At 36.2% G+C, this 26,762-nt stretch overlaps 2 protein-coding genes across 3 annotated transcripts; one reads left to right on the top strand and one right to left on the bottom strand.

Moving 5' to 3' along the window:
• Nucleotides 1–2,225: 2,225 nt before the first annotated feature.
• On the bottom strand, nucleotides 2,226–26,480 carry LOC113053479 (glucose-6-phosphate exchanger SLC37A1). Of its 2 annotated transcripts, XM_026218555.1 has the most exons (20): nucleotides 26,329–26,480; nucleotides 13,492–13,747; nucleotides 11,265–11,346; nucleotides 10,572–10,680; nucleotides 10,386–10,464; nucleotides 9,674–9,809; nucleotides 9,293–9,369; nucleotides 8,921–9,087; nucleotides 8,751–8,803; nucleotides 7,178–7,255; nucleotides 6,956–7,090; nucleotides 6,785–6,875; nucleotides 5,901–5,963; nucleotides 5,447–5,532; nucleotides 5,291–5,339; nucleotides 5,020–5,093; nucleotides 4,852–4,930; nucleotides 4,670–4,767; nucleotides 3,862–3,926; nucleotides 2,226–3,733 (listed from the first exon to the last, which is right to left on the bottom strand). In XM_026218555.1, the coding sequence occupies exons 2-20, from the start codon at nucleotides 13,545–13,547 to the stop codon at nucleotides 3,718–3,720; spliced, it is 1,593 nt and encodes a 530-aa protein (XP_026074340.1). In that variant the 5' UTR covers nucleotides 13,548–13,747; nucleotides 26,329–26,480; the 3' UTR covers nucleotides 2,226–3,717. The 2 variants fall into 2 exon arrangements, with proteins under 2 accessions (XP_026074340.1, XP_026074341.1); XM_026218556.1 differs by lacking the exons at nucleotides 2,226–3,733; nucleotides 3,862–3,926; nucleotides 4,670–4,767; ... (14 more) ...; nucleotides 11,265–11,346; nucleotides 13,492–13,747 and adding exons at nucleotides 22,320–23,825; nucleotides 24,075–24,140; nucleotides 24,308–24,379; nucleotides 25,028–25,268 and having other exon boundaries at nucleotides 26,329–26,449.
• On the top strand, nucleotides 14,691–21,896 carry LOC113053478 (uncharacterized). The gene is made up of 12 exons (XM_026218554.1): nucleotides 14,691–15,198; nucleotides 15,850–15,921; nucleotides 16,418–16,843; nucleotides 17,021–17,078; nucleotides 17,304–17,396; nucleotides 19,038–19,176; nucleotides 19,356–19,448; nucleotides 19,610–19,902; nucleotides 20,009–20,232; nucleotides 20,491–20,691; nucleotides 20,771–20,960; nucleotides 21,249–21,896. Exons 1-12 carry the CDS (start codon nucleotides 15,088–15,090, stop codon nucleotides 21,554–21,556), a joined length of 2,208 nt encoding a protein of 735 aa, XP_026074339.1. The 5' UTR covers nucleotides 14,691–15,087; the 3' UTR covers nucleotides 21,557–21,896.
• Nucleotides 26,481–26,762: the final 282 nt, after the last annotated feature.

Raw genomic sequence — 26,762 nt, 5'->3', positions numbered from 1 at the left:
ACAGCACAAAGATGATTATTGATTGGTTTGATAAATCCTTTAAATCCTATTTCTTGAGTTTCCAAAGTAATTCAGCATTACTTATAAGACCATCTCTAACTCGTGTGGCTTCAAAACTGTTGAAACTTGTATGCAATGCAATGTGTTTTGTTTAATTTTATAACCCTGTAATTTGTTTGTTTCATTATATATATTATATATTATATATATTATTCGATTTTATTATTATTATTATTTTGTATTGTAAATGTTTTTTTATAATAATATTAATAATAATAAAATCATAATAACAATAAAAAAAAATTCTTCAATTCCTTAAATAACAATAAAAACAAATCATTGTAGGGACTATCTGTAAAGGTCCTATCGTAACATGAGAGCAGCTGATGCACGTGACAGTTCATGAAGGTGAGTCTGGGTTGTGGGCGGTGTGGTGTCAGAATGAACAGATGGGGTTCAGCACAGAGTCATTCAGGGGAAGCGTGTGATTCCCTCTGGCAAGTCAAATGAATCATCTGTTATACTGTAATAATCCAAGAGCTGAAACATGCTCATTAAACTCAATTATATGCATGTATGAATTCACACACCGTGGAACACTTACCCTTTCAACAGAGAAAGTGTATCTGTTTTGTTCTCACTGACTGCCACCTGTGTGTGTGTGTGTGTGTGTGTGTGTGTGTGTGCACTGATGAATGTGTCACTGCACATGGACACTCGAAGCACTCGATGACTCACTGTGACCTCTTAAAATGAGACCGGGGGCAATTATAACACACTCAATTCCTCCCTTCAGAATCAAGCTAGAGTGATGAAACATGCTCAGTAGGATTCTCTCTAATCATTTCACCTCAGCAGAAATATTTTTCAACAATACTGATTTTGAGGTATAAAAGTTCTTTTTGTACATACAGTATTTTTCTTCTGCTGTTTGATGAATGTGAATTTGAACTTAGATACATTTTATCTCTATGTTATTGATTAAAAAAATAATAACATGAACAATCTATGCTAATAAAGGTGTGTCTAACATACTGTAACATACCAGATTATATCATAGCTGGAACATCGGGGGCATGCGTCCCAGACCTTCTGAAGTTAAAGAGATCGGATTTAAATCCATCTTGAAAGCATTTTGGAGGGCATTTACACCTTGTCTTTTCACAATCGGATAGCTATTTGATAAGAGAAAAAGCAATAAGTGACAAGGTGAAATCAAACAGGCCCTTTAAGACCAGGTTACAGCAAATCCCACCCAATTGCTACTCAAAACAAGCCCACAGGCTTTTCGGGACCATCCTCCGGTAAAAGTCACCTTCCAAGGGCTAAATGTGACCCTGGAAAAAACCATTCTTAAGAGTAAAGTTTTCAAAATTTAGAATTATAAATCATCTGAACGCTGAATAAATAATCTTTCCATTATGGTTTATTGGGAACTGGCAATATTTTAAAATCTGTAATCTGAAGGTGCAAAAAAAAAAAAAAAAAAAATCTTTAGATTTGTTCTAATGAAGTTCTTATCAATGCATATTACTAATCAAAAATTAAGTTTTGATATATTTTCAGTAGGAAATGTACAAAATATCTTTATGGAACATGAGCTTTATTCAATATCCTAATGATTTTTGACATAAAAGAAAAATGTATAATTTTGAGCCATACATGGCTTTTTTGCTAGAAATATACCCCAGCAACTTAAGACTGCGGTCCAGGGTCACAAATATCATGTTATATGAGTCACTTTAACCCACAGACATGAGAAACATTCTGCGGCAACAGTGTAAAACTGGCCCAATTCTGCGGGAAAACAGTGGACCTGGCAACACACTGTTTAAGACCTGAACTGAGTCAGAAAAGCTGTGAGAAAATACAGACAATACGATTAATCAATATTTAATTGAATAATTAATTTACTTTATTCAATTATCCTTAAATTTCCTACTTGCTGAAGGGCACAGGTAGCTAAATATGACATTTATGTTAAGTTATTATTATTTTTTTTTTATTGATGGCTCTCAGTTACTGTAAATGCTATTTTTTAAATCTATTGACATCACTAATAAATTCATACATTTTTATATTATATATGGATACATTATATTATTATTCTTCATTGTATTTAATTTTGCATTCATGAATCTGTTTGTATACAATTATCATAATGTATATATTTTAAACACTTTTTTTAAACAAAATAGTTAAAAAAGGAGGAAGATGTATTTCCTTTTGTGTCTGCTTTATTCAAAGTCCTCTTTGTACACGCAGCAACACAGTACAGCTAATTTATAAAACTTTATTTGTTCCCAGATTCTGTAAAGGTGCTGATAATAACTTCAAAATGAACACTCCAAAGACATCCCTATACAAAATCAAAAATAGAAAGAAGGCACAATGTATTTTCTCTCATTACACCAGGGATCTATCCAGAAATGATACAGAAACATTCATTTACCAAGAGTATGTCGTCTTGTAAGGGCAAATGCTCACGTGCTACACACATGATTACATAAGAGGTCCTCCAGCTCTGCAGAACGACACAATCCCACAGAAACCTGAACATTCAAACAGACACTATAAATATTTATTAGCTGCCGAGGCAGGTGTGGGTCCTGAATGTGCACACACAATTACAATCAAGGAGACGCTTTGGGTTCGCTCACACATCGTACAAACTGAGCTGGATGGGAGCATTTTAAACCTGCAAACATTTCATACTGCATCCTACAGAGAAAACAAATTATAATGTCGATACATCTTCTATTATTAATTAGAACAGCTTGAATACGAGTGAATAGTGGTCTGATAAACATTATTATTAACCTTCCGTCATACCGACTCAAAACACAGTGTTTATTTATTAAATCACACGCCAGCGGTGAAAAAATAAATAAAGATACAATTCAATAAAAGAAAATAATTTGTCATAATCAGCTAGTAGATCCCCTATTCATATATAAACACAGGATGAGAACCATTAACTTCACCACAGTAAGACACAGAAAACCCAGATATAACACATTTACTCAACATCTATAACATGATTGGCTTTGGTTTATAGAAAGGCAGATGAGATTTATAATATATTATAGATTTAGCATATAATATATATACACACACAAACATACATAAATAAACAAGACAATCGGTTGTGCTCTCTATGAGCCTCGTTTATGAAACACGAGCAGAACAAAATTAGGTGTAAATCATTCTTAAACCATTCTTACATAAACGGTCATGTTCAATTCGATGTGACAATTCATGCAAGAAAGGATTTATGAACTATCTACGGGACATTTGTTCTGCGTGTTTAATGAAGGCGCTGTGTGCCCGGCGGGGATCTAGAAGCAGAAATTATACTGCTTTTCTTTTAAATTCCCCTTGTTAGCAGCAAAGGGAGGCTACTTTTGGTTGTGCAATTGTGCATTATTTAACTGGAGGGATATTTAGGCTGGATCTCATATTGAGTCATGTTCATTTGTTTGGGAGCAACCAAAGGACAAATGCAAGCAGAGCTGCAGGTCCAGACTGAATCTTCATGATGAACTAGAGAGAAAAATATTCTGTAAGAAAATATCAAGTTGCTTCACCCTTCCCCATCTGAGAAAGGAAATAAAATGTCTCTTTTCTAAAACCGAGGACTAAGCACAGGTTTCAGTCAAGTTTTGGTCCAGGGTAGGAAGCTGTCAGATATGAACATGTATATCCAGTGCAAAGTGCTCAATGTTCCTTCAGTCTAGAAAGAAACAGAAAAAATATGTATCATCAAAACCGTATTTAAAAAAGATAGGACGTCCCCTGTGTGTTCTGGCCATTGAATTGTAAGTGTAACTAACTAAAGAACAAGAACAAAACAACACTCACTCGACGGTGACTCCCGGACGCTTCCTTTGAGAGCAAAGCTCCTTCATCACAAGTCTCAGCAAAAGCTGAAGAGCACACAAACAAGTTTTGGTTAATTCTTTTTGGAAGCCATAACCATGTTAGTAAAGAAGTATGTTCCCATTCAACAATTAATAGGGACCACTTGTGTCCAGCTTCAAAAAGGCCCCCAAAAAATGGTAAAATAAGCATAAGGTACTTCTGTTGTATTGACAAAGCTGCTCATTTTGCTCAATTTGAAATGACAAAAAAAAAAAATAATTAGAATAAAAAAAAAATTGAAATCACAATTATTAAATTCCATAATGCAACCATTAAAACACTGGTTCTTAAAATAATAACAGCAGCTGACAAATGTCTGAAGAAATGTCTGCTTAAATCAACATTTTTAGCTAATTTAGTTTATTTAAAAGCTTGTTTCTTTGTTAAACCAATTTATTTAGGACTTGTCTGGAAGTCTTCTGAAACTATATACTAACTGTGTGTGAGAAACAGACTTTTGAAATGTAGAATTGAGAAAACCTTTCTTTGCAAAACAACTCAAATTTCAGCCTGTTTCTCAGACTGCATGGCTTCAGATGACTTGAACTGTGCATGGCGTGTATGGACTACTTTTATTGTGTTTTTCAGTTCTTTTAGGAGCTTGGTAGTCTCTTAAAACTGTATTGAAAAAGCAGCATATAGGGTTTCCAAAAAAAATAAAAATACATATAAACATTATTTAAGGTTTTTATGTGTACTATGCATTCAAACCTCTGAAATCGGCAGTCGGCATCTATTTTCAACTCACCAGCAGTGCTAAAAAGTCTGCGGTCATGAGCATGTAGAAGACCTGATCCCAGCCTTGTCCTGACAGCAGCCCTGCCAACAAAGGTCCCACAGCAGCACCTGCAGAAGACGAAAGGTGTAAGAGTGACCCCTCTCAGCTCTACAGCATCACCAATCAATGAATGGCAGTTATAACACTCTTACCAACAGATCCAGTGCCATCTATAATAGCTGTGACTGTAGACAGAGCCCTGGCATTGCCCTTCAGACTCTTGTGTGTGCCCTAGAGATTAAAACAGCATGCAACACATGTATAAGCATAAAATTACACAAGCACATATTAGACCTGATACAAAGCAGACAGACACTCACCAAGTCAGCAGAGACAGCCGTTGTGATGAGAGCATACGGTCCATTGACTAAACCACCACACACCAGCAGCATGCCTTTATAGCAAATAACATACAAACATCAGAACGCATTATTACCAAGCATTTTTTCATTAAATATAATAACACATTGAAGTTGGCATCAGCTATCCAATGTTAATCTTATTAATTCTCTCATCTGAATCGATTAAAGCAACGGTGGTCAAAAGCGCTTATGTAAAACTGAAAGTCAACATTAGGATTGGATGTCTTACCGATAGTGGGACCCAGGCCAAACTGACTCATCATAGAGAAGCCGTAGAGCTATTAAAAACACACACAAACCACTGTGAGTAGTGAGATAAAAGTGACACAGCAAAGAGCCTTTAAATGCACAAGCTCCGCTGTATTTGCTCAGAAGAATGACATACTGTGGGCGCAGCCAGCAGAAGCATCACAGCACAGGTGGTGGCCCTCTTTTCCATCTTATCAGAGATCACTCCAGCCAGGATCCCTCCTACACACACACACACACACACACACAGGGATACCTAAGGGTCGTGATTTGTTTTTGCATCACTCTATACTGTTTTTCTGTCACTTTTCTATGTAAACATGAGATAGACAAACATGGTTGATTGTTGCAGACTTCTCATCAATTTTAACATCTTAAATGTATTTACAGTCACTTTTGATCAATTTAATGCATCCTTACTGAATAATAAAAAAAATCTCTTACAAGGTGAGGATGAACTTGTTAGTATGTGGTGTTATGAGACACATCACAATTTGTGTCATTATAAAGAAAGCCACCTATTAGTGTCCACATGTGTATATTCAAAACATACACACACACAAAAAAACCCCACTGATATCTCTACATACCAACAATGCCTCCCACATCAAACAGAGTTGAAAGGTCTCCAGCTTTCTTGGCATCAAGGTGAACTGAGAAACAGAAAATACATCAGTCAGTGTGATGTATTAATTAAAGGTACAGTTCACTCAAAAATAAAAATCTGCTGAAAAACGGATCCTCTGCAGTCAATGGGTGCCGTCAGAATGAAAGTACAAACGGCTGATAAAACCTCACAATAATCCACAAGCAATCCTCATGACCACAGTGTATTAATTCACTTTTTTGAAGTGAAAAGCTTTGTGTTTGTAAGAAACAAATCCATCATTAATGCATTGTAACTTTAAACCACTGCTTCCGGGCAACATGCGAGTCCGTAATAATGCTTCCTGCAGTGAAAAAGTCCATCCCCTGTTGTCCTCTTACATCAATGTTTAAATCTGTTCTGGACTGTGTTTCGCTGGTAAACGGTGCTTGAACTGTGCATATTTCTCTCCTGGTTCAGACAAGATGACTGTTCACACGGGAAAGCAATGTTATGAATAGAGGAGTCATCTTTTAGCAGGAAACAGTGGTTTGAAGTTTTAAAAATGTGTGGATTACTTGTGAATTATTCTGAAGTTTTTAATCAGCTGTCTGGACTCTCATTTTGACGGCACCCATTCACTTCAGAGGATCCACTGGTGAGCAAGTGCTCTAATTCTCCAAATCTGTTCTGCTTCACAAAAACTCATTTTGAACAGCCTGAGGGTGAGTAAATTTCAAATAAATTTTCATTAAAAAAAAGGTGCAAATCGATACATGACACACTTTTTTTAAAATGCCTGCTTGCAATAGCATCCCTATATTTATACAGAGAATATTTGTTGTCAGAAATGATGTAAGAGCTCTTATATGAAATGGTGTGAGTTACCTGCTTTAGTGATGTAGAGGGGCAGCCAGAAGAGGAAGGTATAACTGACCAACTTGGCGAACAGCAGACAGAGAGAGAACTCCACCACTCCCTGAAAACACACAGCAGGAGGAAGATGAGTGAAGCTGTAACACACACTGACTGACGGACAGACGGATGCGCAGCACTCACAGGAATGCGTAAAGCTCCCATGAAGCTGATGGGTGATGGTTCAGCCTCGCTCTTCACCACCACCACCTGCTGCTGCTGCACAGGAACACACACTCCAACGCTCTCCTGTCCCAGCAGAAGCTCTGTGTCCCAGCTCTAACAAACACAGCACACAAGATATCTCAGGTAAAACTTCTAGAGAGTGACGGAGAGACCGCATGACAGACAGTGTGCTGGACTGACCTGGGCTTTAGCTCCTGGCTTGTACTGCAAGTAAAGGTCTTTATGTCCATTCACACCATTCCAGTTTTTATGAACCTTCTGAGAAAAAACATACAATAATAATATGATATAAAATAGTGTCACACTGACAAAGAGAAATATCCATAGACTAGGTATACTATATATATGATAATAATATAACACAGGACACATGGGTAGTTGAGATGACATGCAATTTTTAACATGTAACTTTCTTTATTTATTAATTATCTAATTAGATATAATAAAGGGCCATACAGGAAATAGTTGTAAGTAATCTGAATATGTATTTATACTAAAATATTGAATATAACTTTTAAACTTTTAAATATTTATTTGTCATTCTCTGAAAAACATTGCGATTTCAAAAAGTTGAGTAAAAGTGGTGAAGAAATGGTGACAAGTAACAGAAAAAAAATTATATATATATATATATATATATATATATATATATATATATATATACACACACTAATATTATATTTTTTATATATTTATATATACAACTACCAATATAACATATCAAAATGCTAAATATTTGCTTATATTTTCAAAAAGTGCATCTAATTATCATGTAGTATTATTGACCCAATTCCCTCTCGCAGTGTTTCCAAAAACACTCCGAAACTGCACTTAATTAATCACTATTATTAATATTTAAGGATCCCATAGAAACAAATCAAAAAGTACTAGCGTGAACAATGACAGAGAACTAAGAATTATGCAGCAGCAAGCTGAAAAGTGTTTGAAAATTGGTCTTCAATTTGTTTAATTCCTCCTCCACAGTCAAAATGAGGAAAAGAGAGGTGTCAATCTCCATTTCCTCCTGCTATCGCCCCTCTTCTCCATCCCTAACTCTGTCTCTGTTACTCCTGATCAGCCACTCCTCCTGAATCAAATCAATCTGATGAAGCGTTTGAGGACTGTGAAGTCTCCTTGTGTTAGAAGAGCACCTGACGCTCGACTGAGACTCGCATCATGATTTCTAACCAACCTTTCCTCAGATCGCTGGGAAAAGACATTAACTCATGTGAGGATCACACCTTTGTTCAGATATACAGCAAAAATATATTTTTATTCTGCATATCTGACCTGAACAGCAAAAACCACATGAAAAGATATGTACATGCCCAAAACAAACCATACTCAGTAATTGTTTTTGGAATAAGTATTGACGGACCTGTCAAAAAAATTAATTATTGTGATTTGTGCACAGTATGAACAAAGGTACAGTATACACTGCTGTTCAAAAGTTTGAGGAAATATCTTATGCTCACTAAAGCTGCATTTATTTGATCAAAAATGTAGAATTTTTTTTAACAGAGAAATGTTTTTATAATTCAAAATAACCATTGTCTATTTGAATATATTCCAAAATGTAATTTATTCCCGTGATGTAAAGCTGAATTTTCTGCGTCAATGCTCCAGTCTTCAGTGTCACATGATCCTTCAGAAATCCTTCTGATATGCTGATTTGCCATTAATTATCATTATTAATTTTACAAAACAAACCTTCACAATAGTGTATACTTACATTATATTCTTGAAGACTAACCTGACTGCTTGGAGCTGAGCTCTGTGCAATGGCGATCTTCAGATCATTCGGATCTGGAAATAAAGAAGAATTCGCATTAAAACCCATCAACTAATGACTAGTGCTTTGTGACAATTTTGCACCCGGACACACGTGCACAAATCAGTAAGGCAGAGGACATATTCACGTACGCTCTATAAGAAAGAGGAAGCAGATGACTCCCATAGCAGCGATGATAACTCCAGGGACGATGAAGGACAGACCCCAGTTAGAGGAGACGTAATATCCAGCGATCAAAGAGCCCAGGATGTTGCCCACTGATGTGTGAGAGTTCCACAGACCCATGATGAGGCCTCTCCTGACACCACAACACATCACGTAACATTTATCTGGCAGGTAATAACAGAACTTTTACAATTTAGAGTGTGTAAAAAACAACCCAGCAACTAAGAGGATAAGCACTCTTTCATATTGAGTGTCTGAGCAAAGGAAAAAAACTGGATGCTCATGTTTACAGTTTTTATTGACTTTATGATGTTAGTGGAAAGTGTAATGCTTCTCACCTGCCCTTGCCAAACCAGTTACCAATGCAAGTCACAACACTAGGCCAACCAGTGGTCTGAACCAAACCATTGGCCACCTACACAAAGAAAAACAGGATTTCTAAAGGATCATTTGCATCACAAGAATAAAATAAAATAAAATAAAATAAAATAAAATAAAATAAAATAAAATAAAATAAAAATAAATAAATTAAATTAAATTAAATTAAATTAAATTAAATTAAATTAAATTAAATTAAATTAAATTAAATTAAATTAAATTAAATTAAATTAAATTAAATTAAATTAAATTAAATTAAATTAAATTAAATTAAATTAAATTAAATTAAATGCAGCCTTGGTGAACGTATCAGGCTTATTTTGTCCAGGTATGACACCCACCTGAACAAATACATAGAAGCCCAGGCTATGGATGTCATAGACGTATCCCAGTCCAAAGAGACAGGTGAAAAGACCACTGGTCAGCATGCCCACAGTCAGGTACAGGCGAATGGGCAAACGCTCTCCAATTATTCCACTGAAAGGAGTGGATTAAGAATTAATCAGTATCTAACAAACAAATTCAATTTTGCTGTGTTGGTTCAAATGGTTTCAGTATTTCTCATGTATTAAAATATATAAGTATAAATGTACATCAAACATCACTCTCTCTCAAATGTATTTAATGAAAAACTAAGTAGAAAACATCTCTTGTTTAAAGCAAAGGGTTCGTTCACCCGCAAATGAAAATTCTGTCATCATTTACGGTCTCTCAAGTCATTCTCCATCCACATCATTTTGGTTCATCTTTGAAACACAATTGAATTTTTAATGAAACTTGAGATTTCTGATGCTCCACTGAATGTCCATTACACTAAAACTTTGCATCGGTTTACCGTATTTGATGTGCTCTATGTATGTGCGCTGATCGATATTTATGAGAATAAAAGCTTAAATTTAATCACTATTTTTACTTTGTTATATTACACCACTGTATATTTGGATTGACATTAATGCGTGAGGAAATGATCATCTTCTAGATTTCTGAAAAACACTTTTTAAGCCATTTTAGCGCAAATGCATAAATATTTGAGTGTTTTGTATCTGTTCTTACCTGAGATACATGCCTATTGCATAAGCACACAGGAAAGAGTAATCCATTGCTCCGAGCAACTGCTTATAGTTATTTCTGTCTATAGAGACAGAAGAACAGAGATGCCAAATATTTAATGCACTGGCTGAAAATGACAGAAACACATATTTGCTCTGAATATGATATAGTATAGTATCTGAATCTTACCGAATGGTTTCCAGCTGCAGTCTAGTTCAGGGTGAAGTACAGTCTGCTGACTGCTGCTGCTCTCTGTAGGCGCTCGCATGACATGAGAGCAGTTCTTATGCAGCTCACTCTGAATCAACACACACGACACAACACAGCATGAGCGCACATCTGACATTCAGCCTGAAATGTGCACAACAATGGGCACAGTTTTTGTTTTATTCAGCTGTATTTACTCAGTGCAACTTATAACATCTAAGTGAAAGTTAATATGTGACCGGAAATGTTCTAGTAAGCACAAGCACTTGCTGGTAATAGATAACTAGGTGGCGCTTTGGCACAATTGCCTACACTCTCCAAAAGCTAATTCTAAACTTGAAAAAACATCTATTTCCAGTTATTTTAACTACATATTTAAATAATGACCAGGAAATGTATACATGTAAACACGTAAGGAGTACATAAACCAAAAAAGATGAATATATGTGCAGTGCATATACTATACTATAGATATAGTTGGACACATTTATAGATTCAACTTTATAATAAAGCAGTATTATAGATAGAGGGCTCGTGTTTGGTGCCTTCAAGTGATGCAATGCTACATTTCGTCAAATCTGCTCCCATGAAAAAACTAACTCATCTACATCTTGGATGACCTGAGTGTGAGCACATTTGTATTTTTTGGTGAATTTCAGGGTTGTTGAGTCTTACCTTGACGATGCTGATGGGCTTCCTGGACAGATGGAAGCTTGTGTAGAGCAGGAACGTGAGCGCAAACGTGAAGGCCCTGTACCTGCATGAACCAAACACAGCAAAGTTCAACAGGGAAATAGGGACATTTTTCAGTGAAATGTCCTCCATTTCCTCCTAAAACATGATAAATCATCACAAATTTACTGGAAGTGGCCTGTTTAGAAAACATCACCTGTACGAGTGTATAAACGGAGCGCAAGTCATACACACACAAAACATCATGAGGCTAACACAAAACACAAAAATAATTCAACAAAAATAAGAGACAAAGCTACAGGCAATGTTCCCTCTAATTTCTTTTCTCTATTGTCTAATTATATGTATATATAATTTATTTATTTATATTTCTTATTTTCAGTGCACTGCATATCTGGTCTGTCTGGATCTAAAAGGATTTCCTGTAATTCTACAGGGCAGAAGTTGTTATCTCGATCTTATTTCAGAAGTTTAATTAAAGCACATAGGAATTTAAACACACCTAGTCTAGCTTGTGTGTTCTTTGAGGAACTCACTAAACCAGATTTTTCACAATCTATATTGTAAAAGTGTTGATGACGCAGGAATTTAATCTCTGATTAAACACAGACAGGTGTTTATGAACTCACATAAATGTACAGAGGGTATAGAAAAGAATCACCCACTTTAAAATATATTTGTATATTTGATATATTTGAAATAAAGAAAAAACCTTTTAGTTTTATCCAGCTGTATGCATGTATTCAGTACAACATATAACATGCAAGTGAACAGTGTAATGCCAACATGTCAGAAAAAATTAAAAACAGATTCACTGAGTTTGAAAAAGGATCACCTTCTTGTGTCAGTTTTAGTTTTAATTGCAGCCTTTAGTCTGCTGGGATTTGTCTCCATCTCTGCTAACATCTAGACTTTGCAATTTTTGACCACTGTACTGTATTTTACCCCATCCTTTCTTCTTTCTATCCTGACCAGTGCTCCAGTCTCTGCTGCAGAGAAACACCCCAATAACAGGACATTAACACCTCCATGCTTTACTCTAGAAATGCTGTTATATGGTTGGTGAGCTTTAGTGGATTCCCCCAGACATAATGATTGTTGTTGAAGCCAAATAATAGTCTCATCTGCCTCAAAATCTTCAAGGTGTGCTTTGGTAAAGCCCAGTCTGAGTGCATTTGTCCTTTCTTAATGAGCGGCTTTTTTCATGCAACCCTCCCATACAAGCCACATTTGTGGACAATCTGTGATATTGTTGTCAGATGCACACAATGACCACTCTTTTGTCATAAATTCCGGCAGCTGATTCAGAGTTGCCTCTTGGTCGCCTCTCTAATCAGTTTCCCTCTGCTCGTTCATCAGTTTGGAGAGACATCCTGATCCAGACAGGGTCTTCGCTGGACTTCTAGTCATTGATAAACCCTTTACATTTTTTTGCATTGTATCCCTCTCATGACTTGTGTCTGTCCACAACTTTATCCTGAAGATCTTTCGGCAGTGCCTTGTCACCCAGAGTTGATTGTTTGCTTCAGTTGCACTACAAAGGACTGAAATGCTCCAGGAAAACTCTTGAACAAAATGACCACAGCTGATAACTTTTGAAAGTCAGATGGCTCTGTGTGCCATTGAGAAAGTGACTAGCTACACCTGATTGAGTTTATAAGTCTTTTTTAGGATGAGGGTGATCCTTTTTCCATATCAGTTAATCTGGTTTTTTTTGTTTTTTTTTATTCTTTTCTATACGTACTGTAATCCAGCTTCCATGGTCAATAGAGAATGACTTCTTGGTTTGGTACAGAAAGCAATATCAATGATTATATTAAAATTAAATAGAGGATACATCATTAAAGTACTAATCTATTCTATATTATTCTTCAGCACAGAGCAGCTATATTAACGCTTAACACATCCAAACACAGTCTGAAGTTTCTTCTCATTCTGGGGGAAATACTGATGAATTCTATATGGATGCTAAATCTGTTAAACATATACTCTCATTGATAACTGAAACCACATGCATATATTAGTAAAAAGCTCATTAAATTAATAACTGTGATCCCACCATTGCCCAAAGTAATGGTGGTTATGGTTTAGTCCCATAACCAAGCAGCACTGAGGATCTGTACAAAGTTTTTCATGTGCAGATCTGGCCCTGCTGATCATTAATCATGAACATACAGCCAAAGAAGAGTTATAAAAGACACAAACTCACCACTGGACCCTGTTGAAGGACGCCAGGAAGCGGATGCCAGGTGGGACTGGTGCCATGCTCGAGTGTGTGTGTGTGTGTGTGTGTGTGTGTGTGCGCGCGCCAATACTAGTGTATTACAGCTGCTTAGTAAATCTCATAACGATGTTAGGCAGAATGCCTGTAGATAGATGTTCACAAGACCAACAGGAGCTTGTGATTTGATCAGAAAGACACAAGATGCCATTATTATGAAGAGTCCCATCAATGGCTTTATATCCTGAAGAAACATGAAGAAAGAATGAGCGACTGAAAGGGATGTGAACAAACAAACCATCGCTTATTTAAACAGTATCGTGTTCATCATTTAATCTTTTAGTTATGATCGTGTCTGACCTGTCAAAGCTAATACATTTCTCGACTTACAACGATGCTGTTTAAGCAGATCAAGTGTCTATGAGAGACTGTGCTTAACTATAACAATAATAAGCATTCATTTCCATTCAAATAAAATAATACTCGTACTAAGACTAGTAAGTTACATTGATTAAATGTGCTACATCATTATAATTGTGTGATCTCTATGGGGCGCCGTTTGTAAAGCTGCTCACGCTGAAAATAACAGCAACATTTTGTCACATTTAGCTTCAAACTATGTTTAAAAAACTGGTATGAATTTTTGACGGTCACTTTTTATCACATTTACAACAATATTTGTCAACTTAAAGATATTTTAAATAGTTAAATCTAAATATTAAATGTTAAATCTAAATATTAAATGTTACACCTAAATGTTAAATATTAATCTAAATGTTAAATCTAAATGTAAATGTTAAATCTAAATCTAAATGTTAAATCTAAATCTAAATGTTAAATCTGAATGGTAAACCTAAATGTAAATGTTAAATCTAAATGTTAAATCTAAATGTTAAATCTAAATGTTAAATCTAAATCTAAACATTAAATTTAAATCTAAATGTTAAATGTAAATGTTAAATCTAAATATAAATGTAAATGTTAAATCTAAATATAAATGTTAAATCTAAATGTTAAATCTAAATCTAAATATTACATGTAAATGTTGAATCTAAATCTAAATCTAAATGTTAAATCTAAATGTTAAATCTAAATCTAAATCTAAATGTTGAATCTAAATGTTTCGGGTGAAACTAAATATTTAACTAATATGCAAATTAAAAATGCCGACAACCGGAAGTGCCAAAATAAAAGCTCGAGGAGGTAAGTGTGTGTTTATAGCATCGTGTCAAATAAGAAACGAATAAAAACCATCTCATCCCAGGAAACTGACTCTTGGACATGGTTTATCGTAATAATAACTACCTAAAATAATAAACACGTTTGGAGAAACTGTATTTGAAGAGAAGATTAGTGTCATTTTAATGAAAAGTGCGGGACTTATGATGACCTGTAGCCATAATAGCCAGCCACAAGGGGTCTCACTTTGACTGAATGTTATGTCCTTCACAAACTCTGTGGTCCTCACTCATCATGCTCATCGTCACGCTGTCATCACTCTCTGTCGTGTTCGCATGCTAAAAGCCTATATCACCTCCCGCCCCTGACCAGGTACGGTAACTGTTCACGTTACTGTCGTTCAAAATGTCCAACGAATCGGCGTTAGCCGAGAGCATCGGCAGAGCCGTCCTGGCGGCTATTCAAAATGTTTCAACAATGACAACAACCGCCTCGGGGCCACCACAGGCCACCTCAGTAAGTATGTTTTCCAAATCACGTAGCATTGGATTGTTGTTAAGGCTAACTTAACTAAACTAGCTAACGGTAGCCAGTAGAGATTTGCTACTAGCACCAAATGCACTTTATGTGTAGCACATTTGTTTCTGTAAACGTAAAACTCACACCGGTTAAGGTAAGTGACGTAGTGGGAGGAACTCATGAGTAAATGTGAGTTTAAGATTATGTGAAGATTTTCTGAGCTGCAAAGCATGATAAATTATATAATTTAGAGTTACTGCTAACGGAGGCTACTTGTCACCCCTCAGGCCCACAAATGACACTGTAAATTGTTGTTAAAATGGAAATCTGCCTCTGTCCTCAGTCAGACATCTCTCCTTGGCTAAACTTAACGTTACCTGCTGGCCTTTACTCACAAGATAAAACCGTTCTCTGCTTGGCTAGAGAGCGAGAAATGCTAATGGAGGACAGAGGCAGTCACAATGATAAAACATTTAATTTAATGTGAATAAGGTACCAGAATCAGAGTGCATACTGTAAAAAAAAAAAACATAAAATGTATCTCTCTGTTTCCTTTGCCAATCTCAACCCTGCTTTGATTGCTGGGCATATAAGCATTAAAAGCAATTGAAATATAATGTTGCTAATATTTTGCTAATGTCTATTCAGGCTCCCACCACTTACAATTACACACCGGGGCCAGCCACACCCACCACCTCCACTGGGACATCATACCGCTCGGTATACTTGCATACTCATGTAACCTAGCTGGCTGTTTGTTGGTTTTTTTAATTTTTGATGTGTAATGTTTCAGCATTAGTTCCAATCATGATGGCATATTTTATACAACACCAGTATTTTTATTAAATAAATTGCTTATTGACAAAAAAAAAGGTTAATTAACCACCTGGTAATCGATCAATAGACATTTTACATTTTATTCATTTAGCTGACGCTTTTATCCAAAGCGACTTACAATTGCTATATATGTCAGAGGTCGCACGCCTCTGGAACAACTAGGGGTTAAGTGTCTTGCTCAGGGACACATTGGTGTCTCACAGTGGATTCATACCCGGGTCTCCCACACCACAGACGTGTGTCTTATCCACTGCGCTAACACCACCCCTATAGAGACCCCATGATGGGGTCAGTTAACTGGTTTGCATCTACAGTTTGCATTCACAATTAACAAAAACTTATTGCTTATTGCACAAGTGTCTGTTTTCATTGATTTCAGGTTCCCTTTCCATCAGTTCATCAAAGGACTGCTACACACTCACGTTTTGGCAGGAAAAACAAAGCCTGCAAACACTATACAAGAGATGTTGTGTGCTTGCCTTTTTCGTCAGCATCAACATTCCGCATTCCAAGGGGAGACTCAAGAGCAAATTTAGCACGAGATGGCCTTATTGGGAAGATCTCCTTTACATCTGACTGGTCTGAAGCACAACTTAAAGAAGAAATGAGTGCCATTTTCAGAAGAACGTTTGCATTGTCTATGGGCCAGTCCTTCCCATTTGAGTATTTGAGTACAGTCAAGGGATGCAAAAGACTAATGAAACCAAACGTCTCAAGCAGTTTTCTGTGGGGTGGAAAAGAAGTTGCCTCGATTAGTTCAGCCTCTTGTCTCTATATAATGGCATTGATAAGCAAACCTTTACAGGTAAACAGTTTATATGACAGTACAGAGTTTCAGTTATGGGCAACATTCAATGTATTAGAAGTAAAAATATTTATGTTGCTTATTTTGCTTCTTTACATAAATAACATATACTTATTTTAGCTTAACTTAGTGTTAAATAGTTAACTACCTATGGCTTGATTTTTTTTTCTCCTGGAGGAACCTGAGGAACTCTCCGATAGTGACCTTGAAAGTCCTGTGGGCTTGAGAAGGAGAGGTGGGTTTGAGAATTTGAAATGTTGTTTCGCAACAGGTTGTAGGCAGAGTCAACAGTTATTTTCTCACAGCAATGGGTTTATCATTCATTTATAAAAAAATGTATCTGTTCTAATTCTGTTCATCCCAAAATTCTGATAGGGGTAATTCATTAAAAATGTTAAGTACTTTGTTTCCAGTTACTGATATATATTTTCCCTTCTTTTGTCCATAACCTGTCATTTAGTTCATACAGTGTCACCTTCCACAAGTGAAAGTGAGCTCATCAGTCAAGGTAGTGAAAATGAAAGAATGCAAGAAAGTCCATCACATCAAAGAAGTAAGTTAACCTGTTATCTGTCACTCACGTTTTTGAAGATAGACATGAATGTGCATGAATTTTTATAATTCATGACTGAAAACATTTTGTAACATGATTTTGATGTGCCATTTACATGGTAATGCAATGTCTGATTTTAAAATGGGTTTTAAAGGATGAATTTTGAGATTTTATGTTTTCAAGTGATATATAACTTCTGATGATTTCTAAAATGTGATAGAGAAAAAGGCAACGAGGAAGTCTTTTTTTTAAACAAAGGTCAAAGCTCCTTTTGTAATGTAGATTTCTGAGGGTGCACTCTTGTCATAAATTCATCTATTACTTTTCCTACATAATTTTTAACAAAAAATATTGGTAAAATATATATTTGGGAGTCTTAGACCTTTCCAACGATATATAGTTTGTCAAGATTAGATTAGATTTGATTGTAATATAGTATAGTCAACGAAGGCGTCCCGTATACGGGACGGGGTGACATTTAACAGGTTAAAGCACTTTAAATTATATTTTCTATAGGCTGTATGGTAACTCGGTTCAAACCCCAGTCCAGCCCTGGTCCTTTCTGTGTGGAGTTTGCATTTTCTCCTGTATTTGTGTGGGTTTCCTGCACCATCAAAAACAGGCACATTTAGATTAATTATCCAGTCAGTGCCCTTGACCAAGGCACTGGCTCAGAATCTGGAGTTGGTTCATGGGTGCTGTGCTATGGTTGCCCTGCTCCTGGGATGGGTTAAATGCAGAGGACAAGTTTCACTGTACTAAATTGTATGTGTGATTAAAAAAAGTATTCCCTTGTCCTTGACAACTCAATAATTACTGCTTTATTACCTGCAAAAGTTGAGTTCACACTTTAGGATTGTAGCCCTGATTTTCCACTTGCCGAGAGCAATCAACGAACTTTTTAACCAAATGTAATGTGTGATTTCAGTTTTCCGGCTTGTGCTCAATCCGAAAAATTGTATAAAAAGTATATAATTTTTATTTTTTGTACTTCATAAAATGACCGATCGTTTCACTAGATTAGCCCCTAATCCTCAGATGGGATCATGCAGATCGAAGTTAAAGCACTTTAAAGACTTTTGAAACTGCATTTATCTGGACTTGAAAAACGATGGTAAAGAAAAATCCAGAAATGTTTTCCTCAAAAACTTAATTTCTCTTCCACTGAGGAAAAAAGACATTGATTTCTTGGATGGCATTGTGGTGAGTAAATTATTAGAAATTTTTCATTTTGAGGTGAACTAATCCTTTAAGACTTTGAAAGTCCTGTAGTGTGACCAAAGCTTAACAAAGGCCAAACTGACAGAATTTAACCACCAGTTATTTTATTTTATTTTTTTTGTCAGCCTCAAATGGATTTGGATTGGATGTCTTGATTCATCTACATACAAGTCATTATAAGAAGTGTAGACTGAGCTTAGTAGCACAATTCAGTCATTTCTACTGAAAGGAAAAGGCGACTCTCAAACCTTGCTCATCTCATTCAGTTTTGCTTAACCCTCGATCCTTAAAGGCTGCCTATTAAATTTATTTTAAAGGAAAAATATTAAAAATGAAATTAGGGTTAAGTTGCACTTTAAATGAAATGAGATTAACATCATTACAAAAATATTTCCCTTTTACCTCCTTTTCTTTATGCAGTGCTGAGTACAGTTCCTTCATCACAGAGGGAAAGTGAGGCCAGATGTCAGGAGACAGAGAGCAGCACTCAAGAGAGTGAAAGTCAGGGCCAGGCAGAGGACCTGAGACAAGTGTTTCCTTATAATGTGGCAGAATTTGTGTAATATATTGTTTGGGCTTCATAGAAATACAGCAGTGTAGATGTTAGTCCGTTTACATTATGAACCTCTGATAAAAGTCTCTCTCTCTTTCTCTCTCTCTCACACACACACACTCACACTCTCTCTCTCTGGTTTCTGCTGAATTTTCTGCTGTCCCTATTTATCTCCATTTGCTCAGCCCTGTTTATCTGGAGGAAGATGAGGCTCTTGAAGAGGCAATTCAGCGTAGTCTGCTAGAAGAGTGGGATGTACCTGCTGTTAATACTTTAAAGTAAGAGTTACAAGTAATTTTATTACGGTAAATTACGTGTTTACACCAGTGTAAAAATCGCAAATAAAATCAAACAGTTATGTCATCGTGCACTGAAGGTAATAGTGAAGTAAATGCACAGATAATCAAAGGTCTGTTCATCTTTGTCATTTTTAATATAGGTCATCTGAAATGCTGAGCAAAGAAGAAATTGCAGGTCTTCTACAAGCTCACAGTGAGAGAGTTATTACATCGGGAACAAGACAGATCTATATCAGTCGAGCCAATGTTTGGACCACAGCCTTGCGTGTGTTTAAAAGACCCAGTTTTGCAGAAAGCTGTGACAAGCTCTATGTCACATTTACAAGCGATGAACATGATGCTGTGGAAGATGCTGCTGACCTTGGGGGTCCCAGACGAGAGTTTTTCCGTTTACTGGTGAAGGCTATCTTCCAGGACAGTGGAGCTTTTGAAGGTTTTATATATATATTTATTTTGTGGCTACCTGACCACAAATATTGGTTTGTAAATGCCAGAGAAAATGATACAGAATGTGCTGCTTAACTTATTTAATCTTTCAGGCACACCAAATGGATGCACACCAAGACTGAACATGCTCCACTTGCAAAATGGAGTGTATCGAACCATTGGCAGGATGATGTCAACAATAATAGTGCAAGGGGGTGAACCACCTGCATTCCTGTCCCCAAGTGTAGTGGACTACATTGTGTCTGGGGACATCCTTCAAGTTCACGTGTCACCTGATGATATAGGTGACCCTGATTTAAGGGAAAACCTCAATAAGGTAATTCTGATCTGAAGACTATTGTAGTAAGCCTTTGCTTTTTTTAAATATTCCACAGCAGTAGTTAATTTTATTTTGGTAGAATGCATTATCAAAATAATTTTGATTTCATATTACCAAATAAATAACTAAAAATTCGAACTTTTCTTGTCATAGGTAAGTAACTATTAAGTTAAATGCACAGTCTACATAGTAATTCTGTTAATGTTGGTTAAATGCAGTAATTTGAGAAAATAACATTTGATCTGTAATATTTAGGTTCAACATGCAACCTTGCAGGATGATTTGGAGAAAGCTGTCAGCTGCTGTGACTCATGGCGATATCAAGTAGAGGGGCTTCCAGTCGTAGTCACCATGGCCAACAGAGATCTGTTTGTGAAAAATGCAGTTCTATATCATACTGTTGTGCAACGGCAGAGCTGTCTTGATCAACTCATTGATGGCTTGTCTCACTATGGAGTAAGATTTACCTCACAGTTCTGTATCATCTTTGATTATCTTTATGGCCTTTCATTTATGGTGTTGAATTTCCCTCCAGGTTTTATCACTCCTGAGAGAGAACCCCAGCTTGCGTGTGCTGCTTAACATACCAGGAGAGGACAAAGGTCAAGAAGCTGATTTTGTAGCTGGTATTCTCAAACCAAGCTACTCCGTACTGGGGAGCAACAGAAGAGCTAAGGAGGAGTTGATAGTGGTCAAATTTAGGGAGTTTCTCCAATGTGTTGAAAGTAAGTACTGGTATGTATTTGTAATTCAGTATATTATACAAGGCAATCCAGGAAATTTACAGATTACTTTTATTCTTTACAACTCATGAAGCTGTGCCTGTCTAATGTTTATGTACCACAAACAAGAATAGTTATCTGATGCTTTTCAGAATAAAATTGCTTTTTCACCAAAATACCTATACAGTCCATAACAATCCATTAGTCACTCAATTATTCATTGATTCAGGCTTTCTTAAACCGGAGTATTTTCCAGTCTCCAAGTCAACAATGTTTTCCCTTTGATTGTAGATAAAGAGCTGAGAGACACGTATGGGGACAGGACTCTAACCAACGATGAGGAGGCATTCCTGAAGATTTTGAGCCCTGGTCACATCCTGGCATTTGCTACAGGTAGCAGCAAAGTCCCAGCCATTGGCTTTCATCCAGCTCCTAAATTAATGTTTATTCATGATGAAAAAAAACATCTTCCCATTGCACACACTTGTGCAAATGAGCTCCACCTTTTTGTAAACGCAAAAACAATGGCTGATGATGATGAATTTAACTACTGCTTCCTAGTAGCTCTAATGAATGGATCTTTATTCAGCACCATTTAAACAAACAGTTCAACTGTTAATTTGTGAAAGAACCCTTGCAGTGTAATACACCACTGTTTAGTGCAGGGCTCCACATGTTTGTTCATAGAGGACATAGTTTGTCCATGTTATAAAGCAATGGTTTCAATTGCAGTACATAAAAAAGCTGAAAAATAAATACTTTAGATTGTGTTTTTCCATCTTGCTCCACACTCTTTGCCTTGTTTTCTTACAAAAAACGTTTACCTCTGTGAGGACTATCTGACCCCTTCTTTATACTGTAAGATGTTGTACTGTATGATTGGAAGGATATGGAATCAGTCATCGCAGTAATAATAAATTACCAATGTAGTTACTTTAACCCTGTGATGTGTGTGTTTTTTTTTAACAATGATTGTTTATGAATTTAACTACCATAGTTTTTTTTTTTTTATATATATACTGAATCAGTGGTGAAGGAATATAATATGTACATTTACTCTAGTAAGGTACTTCCGTAGAAATTTGAAGTACTTTTCACATTTAAATTTTGAATTCCCCTCCTCACCATTGAAAGGCTTGTATATTCAGATTTATTGCTGTTGAATATTTTGTGCTTAACTGAAGATTGTATGTTCATATGTTGAAAAAATTCCCACTCCATCACTTGACAAAACCTTTTGGATTAGCTGCAAAATGCAAAAAAATGTCTTACCTTTATGTACAGCCATCTTCTCAGAGATACATAATAAAGATACAAGTTATGTATGTAATATACAAGATATTAAAAAACACTGACAGGTATCGTTTTACTTCACGGAGTACTTTTACTTTGCATATTTAGGTACTTTAAAATCAGGAACAATGTAGTGGAAGACAGTTATGCATCAATACATCTGTAGAGCCCTGAAAAGTATTTTACTGTTCTTTCACATAACATGAGTCATCTTGTATTTATCCACACTACCATTGCTTTGGACTTGACAGAAAACTAACAGATGCAAAAGTACGTCTGTAGCCTTTTTAACACTGACATCATTTATGTTCCATCATGTAATTTTCAAAAATCTATATGCTGGCAAGAGGCTGTTAATCTTGTAGTTAAAGAAGCACAACAAAACATCAGTATTTGTTTCACAGTGTACTTTTGAAAGTACAATAAGGCTAATGCTACCCAGTTGTCCATGTCATGCTGAGATCACACATTTACAAGTTTCTCAAAAATAAACTGTTGTGTTCTCTGAAACAATGTTTTGCCATTGTTGTTGTCATTTTGAAGAGGGTTAATGGCATCATTCAGTTCTTGCAAATCCCTGTCATTCAATGGGGAAAATCCTCTTTGAGAGTTTGGTGAGGAACAAAAAACTAACCCTGCTGTTGAGAGTTCTGGGTTGTGAAAATGAGGCAAATCATTGTCCAGAGTAAAAAGCTGAACTGGTGTTCTATTTCCTTCAGATGATATAGAGTGATTGTTAAATCCAGCTTTGAATTCTTCCAAAGTGTGGTTGATTCTGGGTAGAAAGACATAATGGAGACAAAATAGGTCTGTTGCATTGTCTATGTCTAGGATACCCAGGGATTCCAGTTCATAAAAAATGGGTGCATAAATATGGCTGCAGTTTTTGTTCAAGTCTCGGTTAAAACGCTCAATCCTCTGGTTGTGTACAGAACTTCCTGTTAAGACAGAGCCTTCCCCCCTGCTCACATGCATGTCCTCCCAAATCTGAACGTTCTCTCCTCCGTGATCAGTCCTGATGTGCAGTGGTCTGCCAAACTGTCCAACAGCTGCAGTAAAGAGGTCTCTTACAGTTTCAGCACGATTATTGTTGGAGCAGTGAAGAAACATCAGCATCCTACTGTAGCCGTCTATGGCACCATGAACAACCAATTTCCACCTAATCAATTTATGATTTCCATCTACATGCCATATGAAATTTGGATGTGGGACAGAGTATACTCGGCGAGCTATTGCTGTTGTTCTCCTGGCTAGGACACCAATTGGGTCCATCCTTCGCAGTGAATCTCTTACACGTTGTCTTTGGACCACAATGTTTTTGGAACGGAGATGCCCCATAAGCATCACTTCTCCAACATTTGGGTGTTGAGTTTTTATTTGTGACACTTCAAGATCCAACTGTTGATCACTGATGCTCTTAAATTTTGATGTTGGGATATTATAGTCTTGCAGTAACTTGTAGAAAGTTGGCCTTGAGATTGAAAGAATAGATGCCGCTTCGGTAAAGGTGGTTTTCAGTGAAAGAACATGTTCAAGCTCCTCTTTGGAAATCTGATGTCTTCCTTGGTAGTCATTCTAGAACACACCAAAGAATATGAAATTTTGAATGTTTATATAACAAACAAGGGTTATTCAAGAGAGAATTATAGACATGATGACCATTCACATCCACTCATTATCTTCTGAAAAAAAATTATAGATTGTACTGTACATTTACTTGAGGAATGTTTAAATAAAATGGACAATCAAAAGATGAGATGTTACTGAGAGTTAAATGAGAAATAAATCAAACAAATATGAACATGAATATTAATGAGTACTTACTGACAGACAGATCACTGGAGTGAAGTCTGTTGCTGGTAAAGGTGTGGTAGCGCTGGTGCTGGAGCCCTGAGGAGTTTTAAAATATAAACAAAATACCAAAGACGTTATCTTGTCACATGTTAGTGTTGTATAAAATATGCCATCATGATTGGAACTAATGCTGAAACATTACACATCAAAAATTAAAAAAACCAACAAACAGCCAGCTAGGTTACATGAGTATGCAAGTATACCGAGCGGTATGATGTCCCAGTGGAGGTGGTGGGTGTGGCTGGCCCCGGTGTGTAATTGTAAGTGGTGGGAGCCTGAATAGACATTAGCAAAATATTAGCAACATTATATTTCAATTGCTTTTAATGCTTATATGCCCAGCAATCAAAGCAGGGTTGAGATTGGCAAAGGAAACAGAGAGATACATTTTATGTTTTTTTTTTTTACAGTATGCACTCTGATTCTGGTACCTTATTCACATTAAATTAAATGTTTTATCATTGTGACTGCCTCTGTCCATTAGCATTTCTCGCTCTCTAGCCAAGCAGAGAACGGTTTTATCTTGTGAGTAAAGGCCAGCAGGTAACGTTAAGTTTAGCCAAGGAGAGATGTCTGACTGAGGACAGAGGCAGATTTCCATTTTAACAACAATTTACAGTGTCATTTGTGGGCCTGAGGGGTGACAAGTAGCCTCCGTTAGCAGTAACTCTAAATTATATAATTTATCATGCTTTGCAGCTCAGAAAATCTTCACATAATCTTAAACTCACATTTACTCATGAGTTCCTCCCACTACGTCACTTACCTTAACCGGTGTGAGTTTTACGTTTACAGAAACAAATGTGCTACACATAAAGTGCATTTGGTGCTAGTAGCAAATCTCTACTGGCTACCGTTAGCTAGTTTAGTTAAGTTAGCCTTAACAACAATCCAATGCTACGTGATTTGGAAAACATACTTACTGAGGTGGCCTGTGGTGGCCCCGAGGCGGTTGTTGTCATTGTTGAAACATTTTGAATAGCCGCCAGGACGGCTCTGCCGATGCTCTCGGCTAACGCCGATTCGTTGGACATTTTGAACGACAGTAACGTGAACAGTTACCGTACCTGGTCAGGGGCGGGAGGTGATATAGGCTTTTAGCATGCGAACACGACAGAGAGTGATGACAGCGTGACGATGAGCATGATGAGTGAGGACCACAGACTGTGTGAAGGACATAACATTCAGTCAAAGTGAGACCCCTTGTGGCTGGCTATTATGGCTACAGGTCATCATAAGTCCCGCACTTTTCATTAAAATGACACTAATCTTCTCTTCAAATACAGTTTCTCCAAACGTGTTTATTATTTTAGGTAGTTATTATTACGATAAACCATGTCCAAGAGTCAGTTTCCTGGGATGAGATGGTTTTTATTCGTTTCTTATTTGACACGATGCTATAAACACACACTTACCTCCTGGAGCTTTTATTTTGGCACTTCCGGTTGTCGGCATTTTTAATTTGCATATTAGTTAAATATTTAGTTTCACCCGAAACATTTAGATTCAACATTTAGATTTAGATTTAGATTTAACATTTAGATTTAACATTTAGATTTAGATTTAGATTCAACATTTACATGTAATATTTAGATTTAGATTTAACATTTAGATTTAACATTTAGATTTAGATTTAACATTTACATTTATATTTAGATTTAACATTTACATTTAACATTTAGATTTAAATTTAATGTTTAGATTTAGATTTAACATTTAGATTTAACATTTAGATTTAGATTTAACATTTAGATTTAACATTTAGATTTAACATTTACATTTAGGTTTACCATTCAGATTTAACATTTAGATTTAGATTTAACATTTAGATTTAGATTTAACATTTACATTTAGATTTAACATTTAGATTAATATTTAACATTTAGGTGTAACATTTAATATTTAGATTTAACATTTAATATTTAGATTTAACTATTTAAAATATCTTTAAGTTGACAAATATTGTTGTAAATGTGATAAAAAGTGACCGTCAAAAATTCATACCAGTTTTTTAAACATAGTTTGAAGCTAAATGTGACAAAATGTTGCTGTTATTTTCAGCGTGAGCAGCTTTACAAACGGCGCCCCATAGATCTCTCGTTTGTATGAAGGTCGTAAGAATTCGTGTTTAATCAAAAGTGATCGACAACACGCCGAGAGAGCATCTGTCAAAGATATAAGCGCATATTTAAGAGACTTCAGTGAAACAGCCCTGTGGTCTTACCGCATCAGCCGTCTCTCTCTATCTCGGTTCCTACCGCATCAACCGTTTCTATCTCTCTCTCTCTCTCTCTCTCTCTCTCTCTCTCTCTCTCTCTCTCTCTCTCTCTCGGTTCAGCAGCACCGTCTCTAGCGACCGACCGGCGCGTGCACGAATGGAGTGAGGAGCGAAGCAACGGGAGCGCGTCTTCAGCGCTGCGGTGTCAGGAAGAAATATATTTCAAAATAAAAGACCCTATTTCGGCGTAAAAAGTGTCTTACAAATTAAATTTGTTTATTTAAAAAATAAGCAAATTGGGGGGAAAAACATTAATGACCAATGAGACAAGACAAAAGTATAATGAGCCAATGTTACTGAATATGCATACAAATGAAAATATGTATACATTTTTTTACAGAATGCAACACAATAAATTACTGTATACATAAATTATTAAT

This window comes from Carassius auratus, chromosome 34, assembly GCF_003368295.1.
Source record: "Carassius auratus strain Wakin chromosome 34, ASM336829v1, whole genome shotgun sequence".
Lineage (NCBI taxonomy): Eukaryota > Metazoa > Chordata > Actinopteri > Cypriniformes > Cyprinidae > Carassius > Carassius auratus.
The sequence above is the reverse complement of the archived record's forward strand: the minus strand, read 5'-3'. Positions and strand labels throughout refer to the sequence as shown.

What these genes read in the sequence shown, in the direction of transcription:
- LOC113053479 (XM_026218555.1), bottom strand. Translation starts at nt 13,547, where the DNA reads ATGGCACCAGTCCCACCTGGCATCCGCTTCCTGGCGTCCTTCAACAGG. An exon ending in GCTTCTATGTATTTGTTCAG is followed by an intron (nt 9,370 to 9,673) that starts GTGGGTGTCATA and finishes TTCTTTGTGTAG; the next exon opens with GTGGCCAATGGTTTGGTTCA. An exon ending in CGGCTGTCTCTGCTGACTTG is followed by an intron (nt 4,931 to 5,019) that starts GTGAGTGTCTGT and finishes TTTAATCTCTAG; the next exon opens with GGCACACACAAGAGTCTGAA.
- LOC113053478 (XM_026218554.1), top strand. Translation starts at nt 15,088, where the DNA reads ATGTCCAACGAATCGGCGTTAGCCGAGAGCATCGGCAGAGCCGTCCTG. An exon ending in TGATAAGCAAACCTTTACAG is followed by an intron (nt 16,844 to 17,020) that starts GTAAACAGTTTA and finishes TTTCTCCTGGAG; the next exon opens with GAACCTGAGGAACTCTCCGA. An exon ending in ATGGCTTGTCTCACTATGGA is followed by an intron (nt 20,692 to 20,770) that starts GTAAGATTTACC and finishes ATTTCCCTCCAG; the next exon opens with GTTTTATCACTCCTGAGAGA.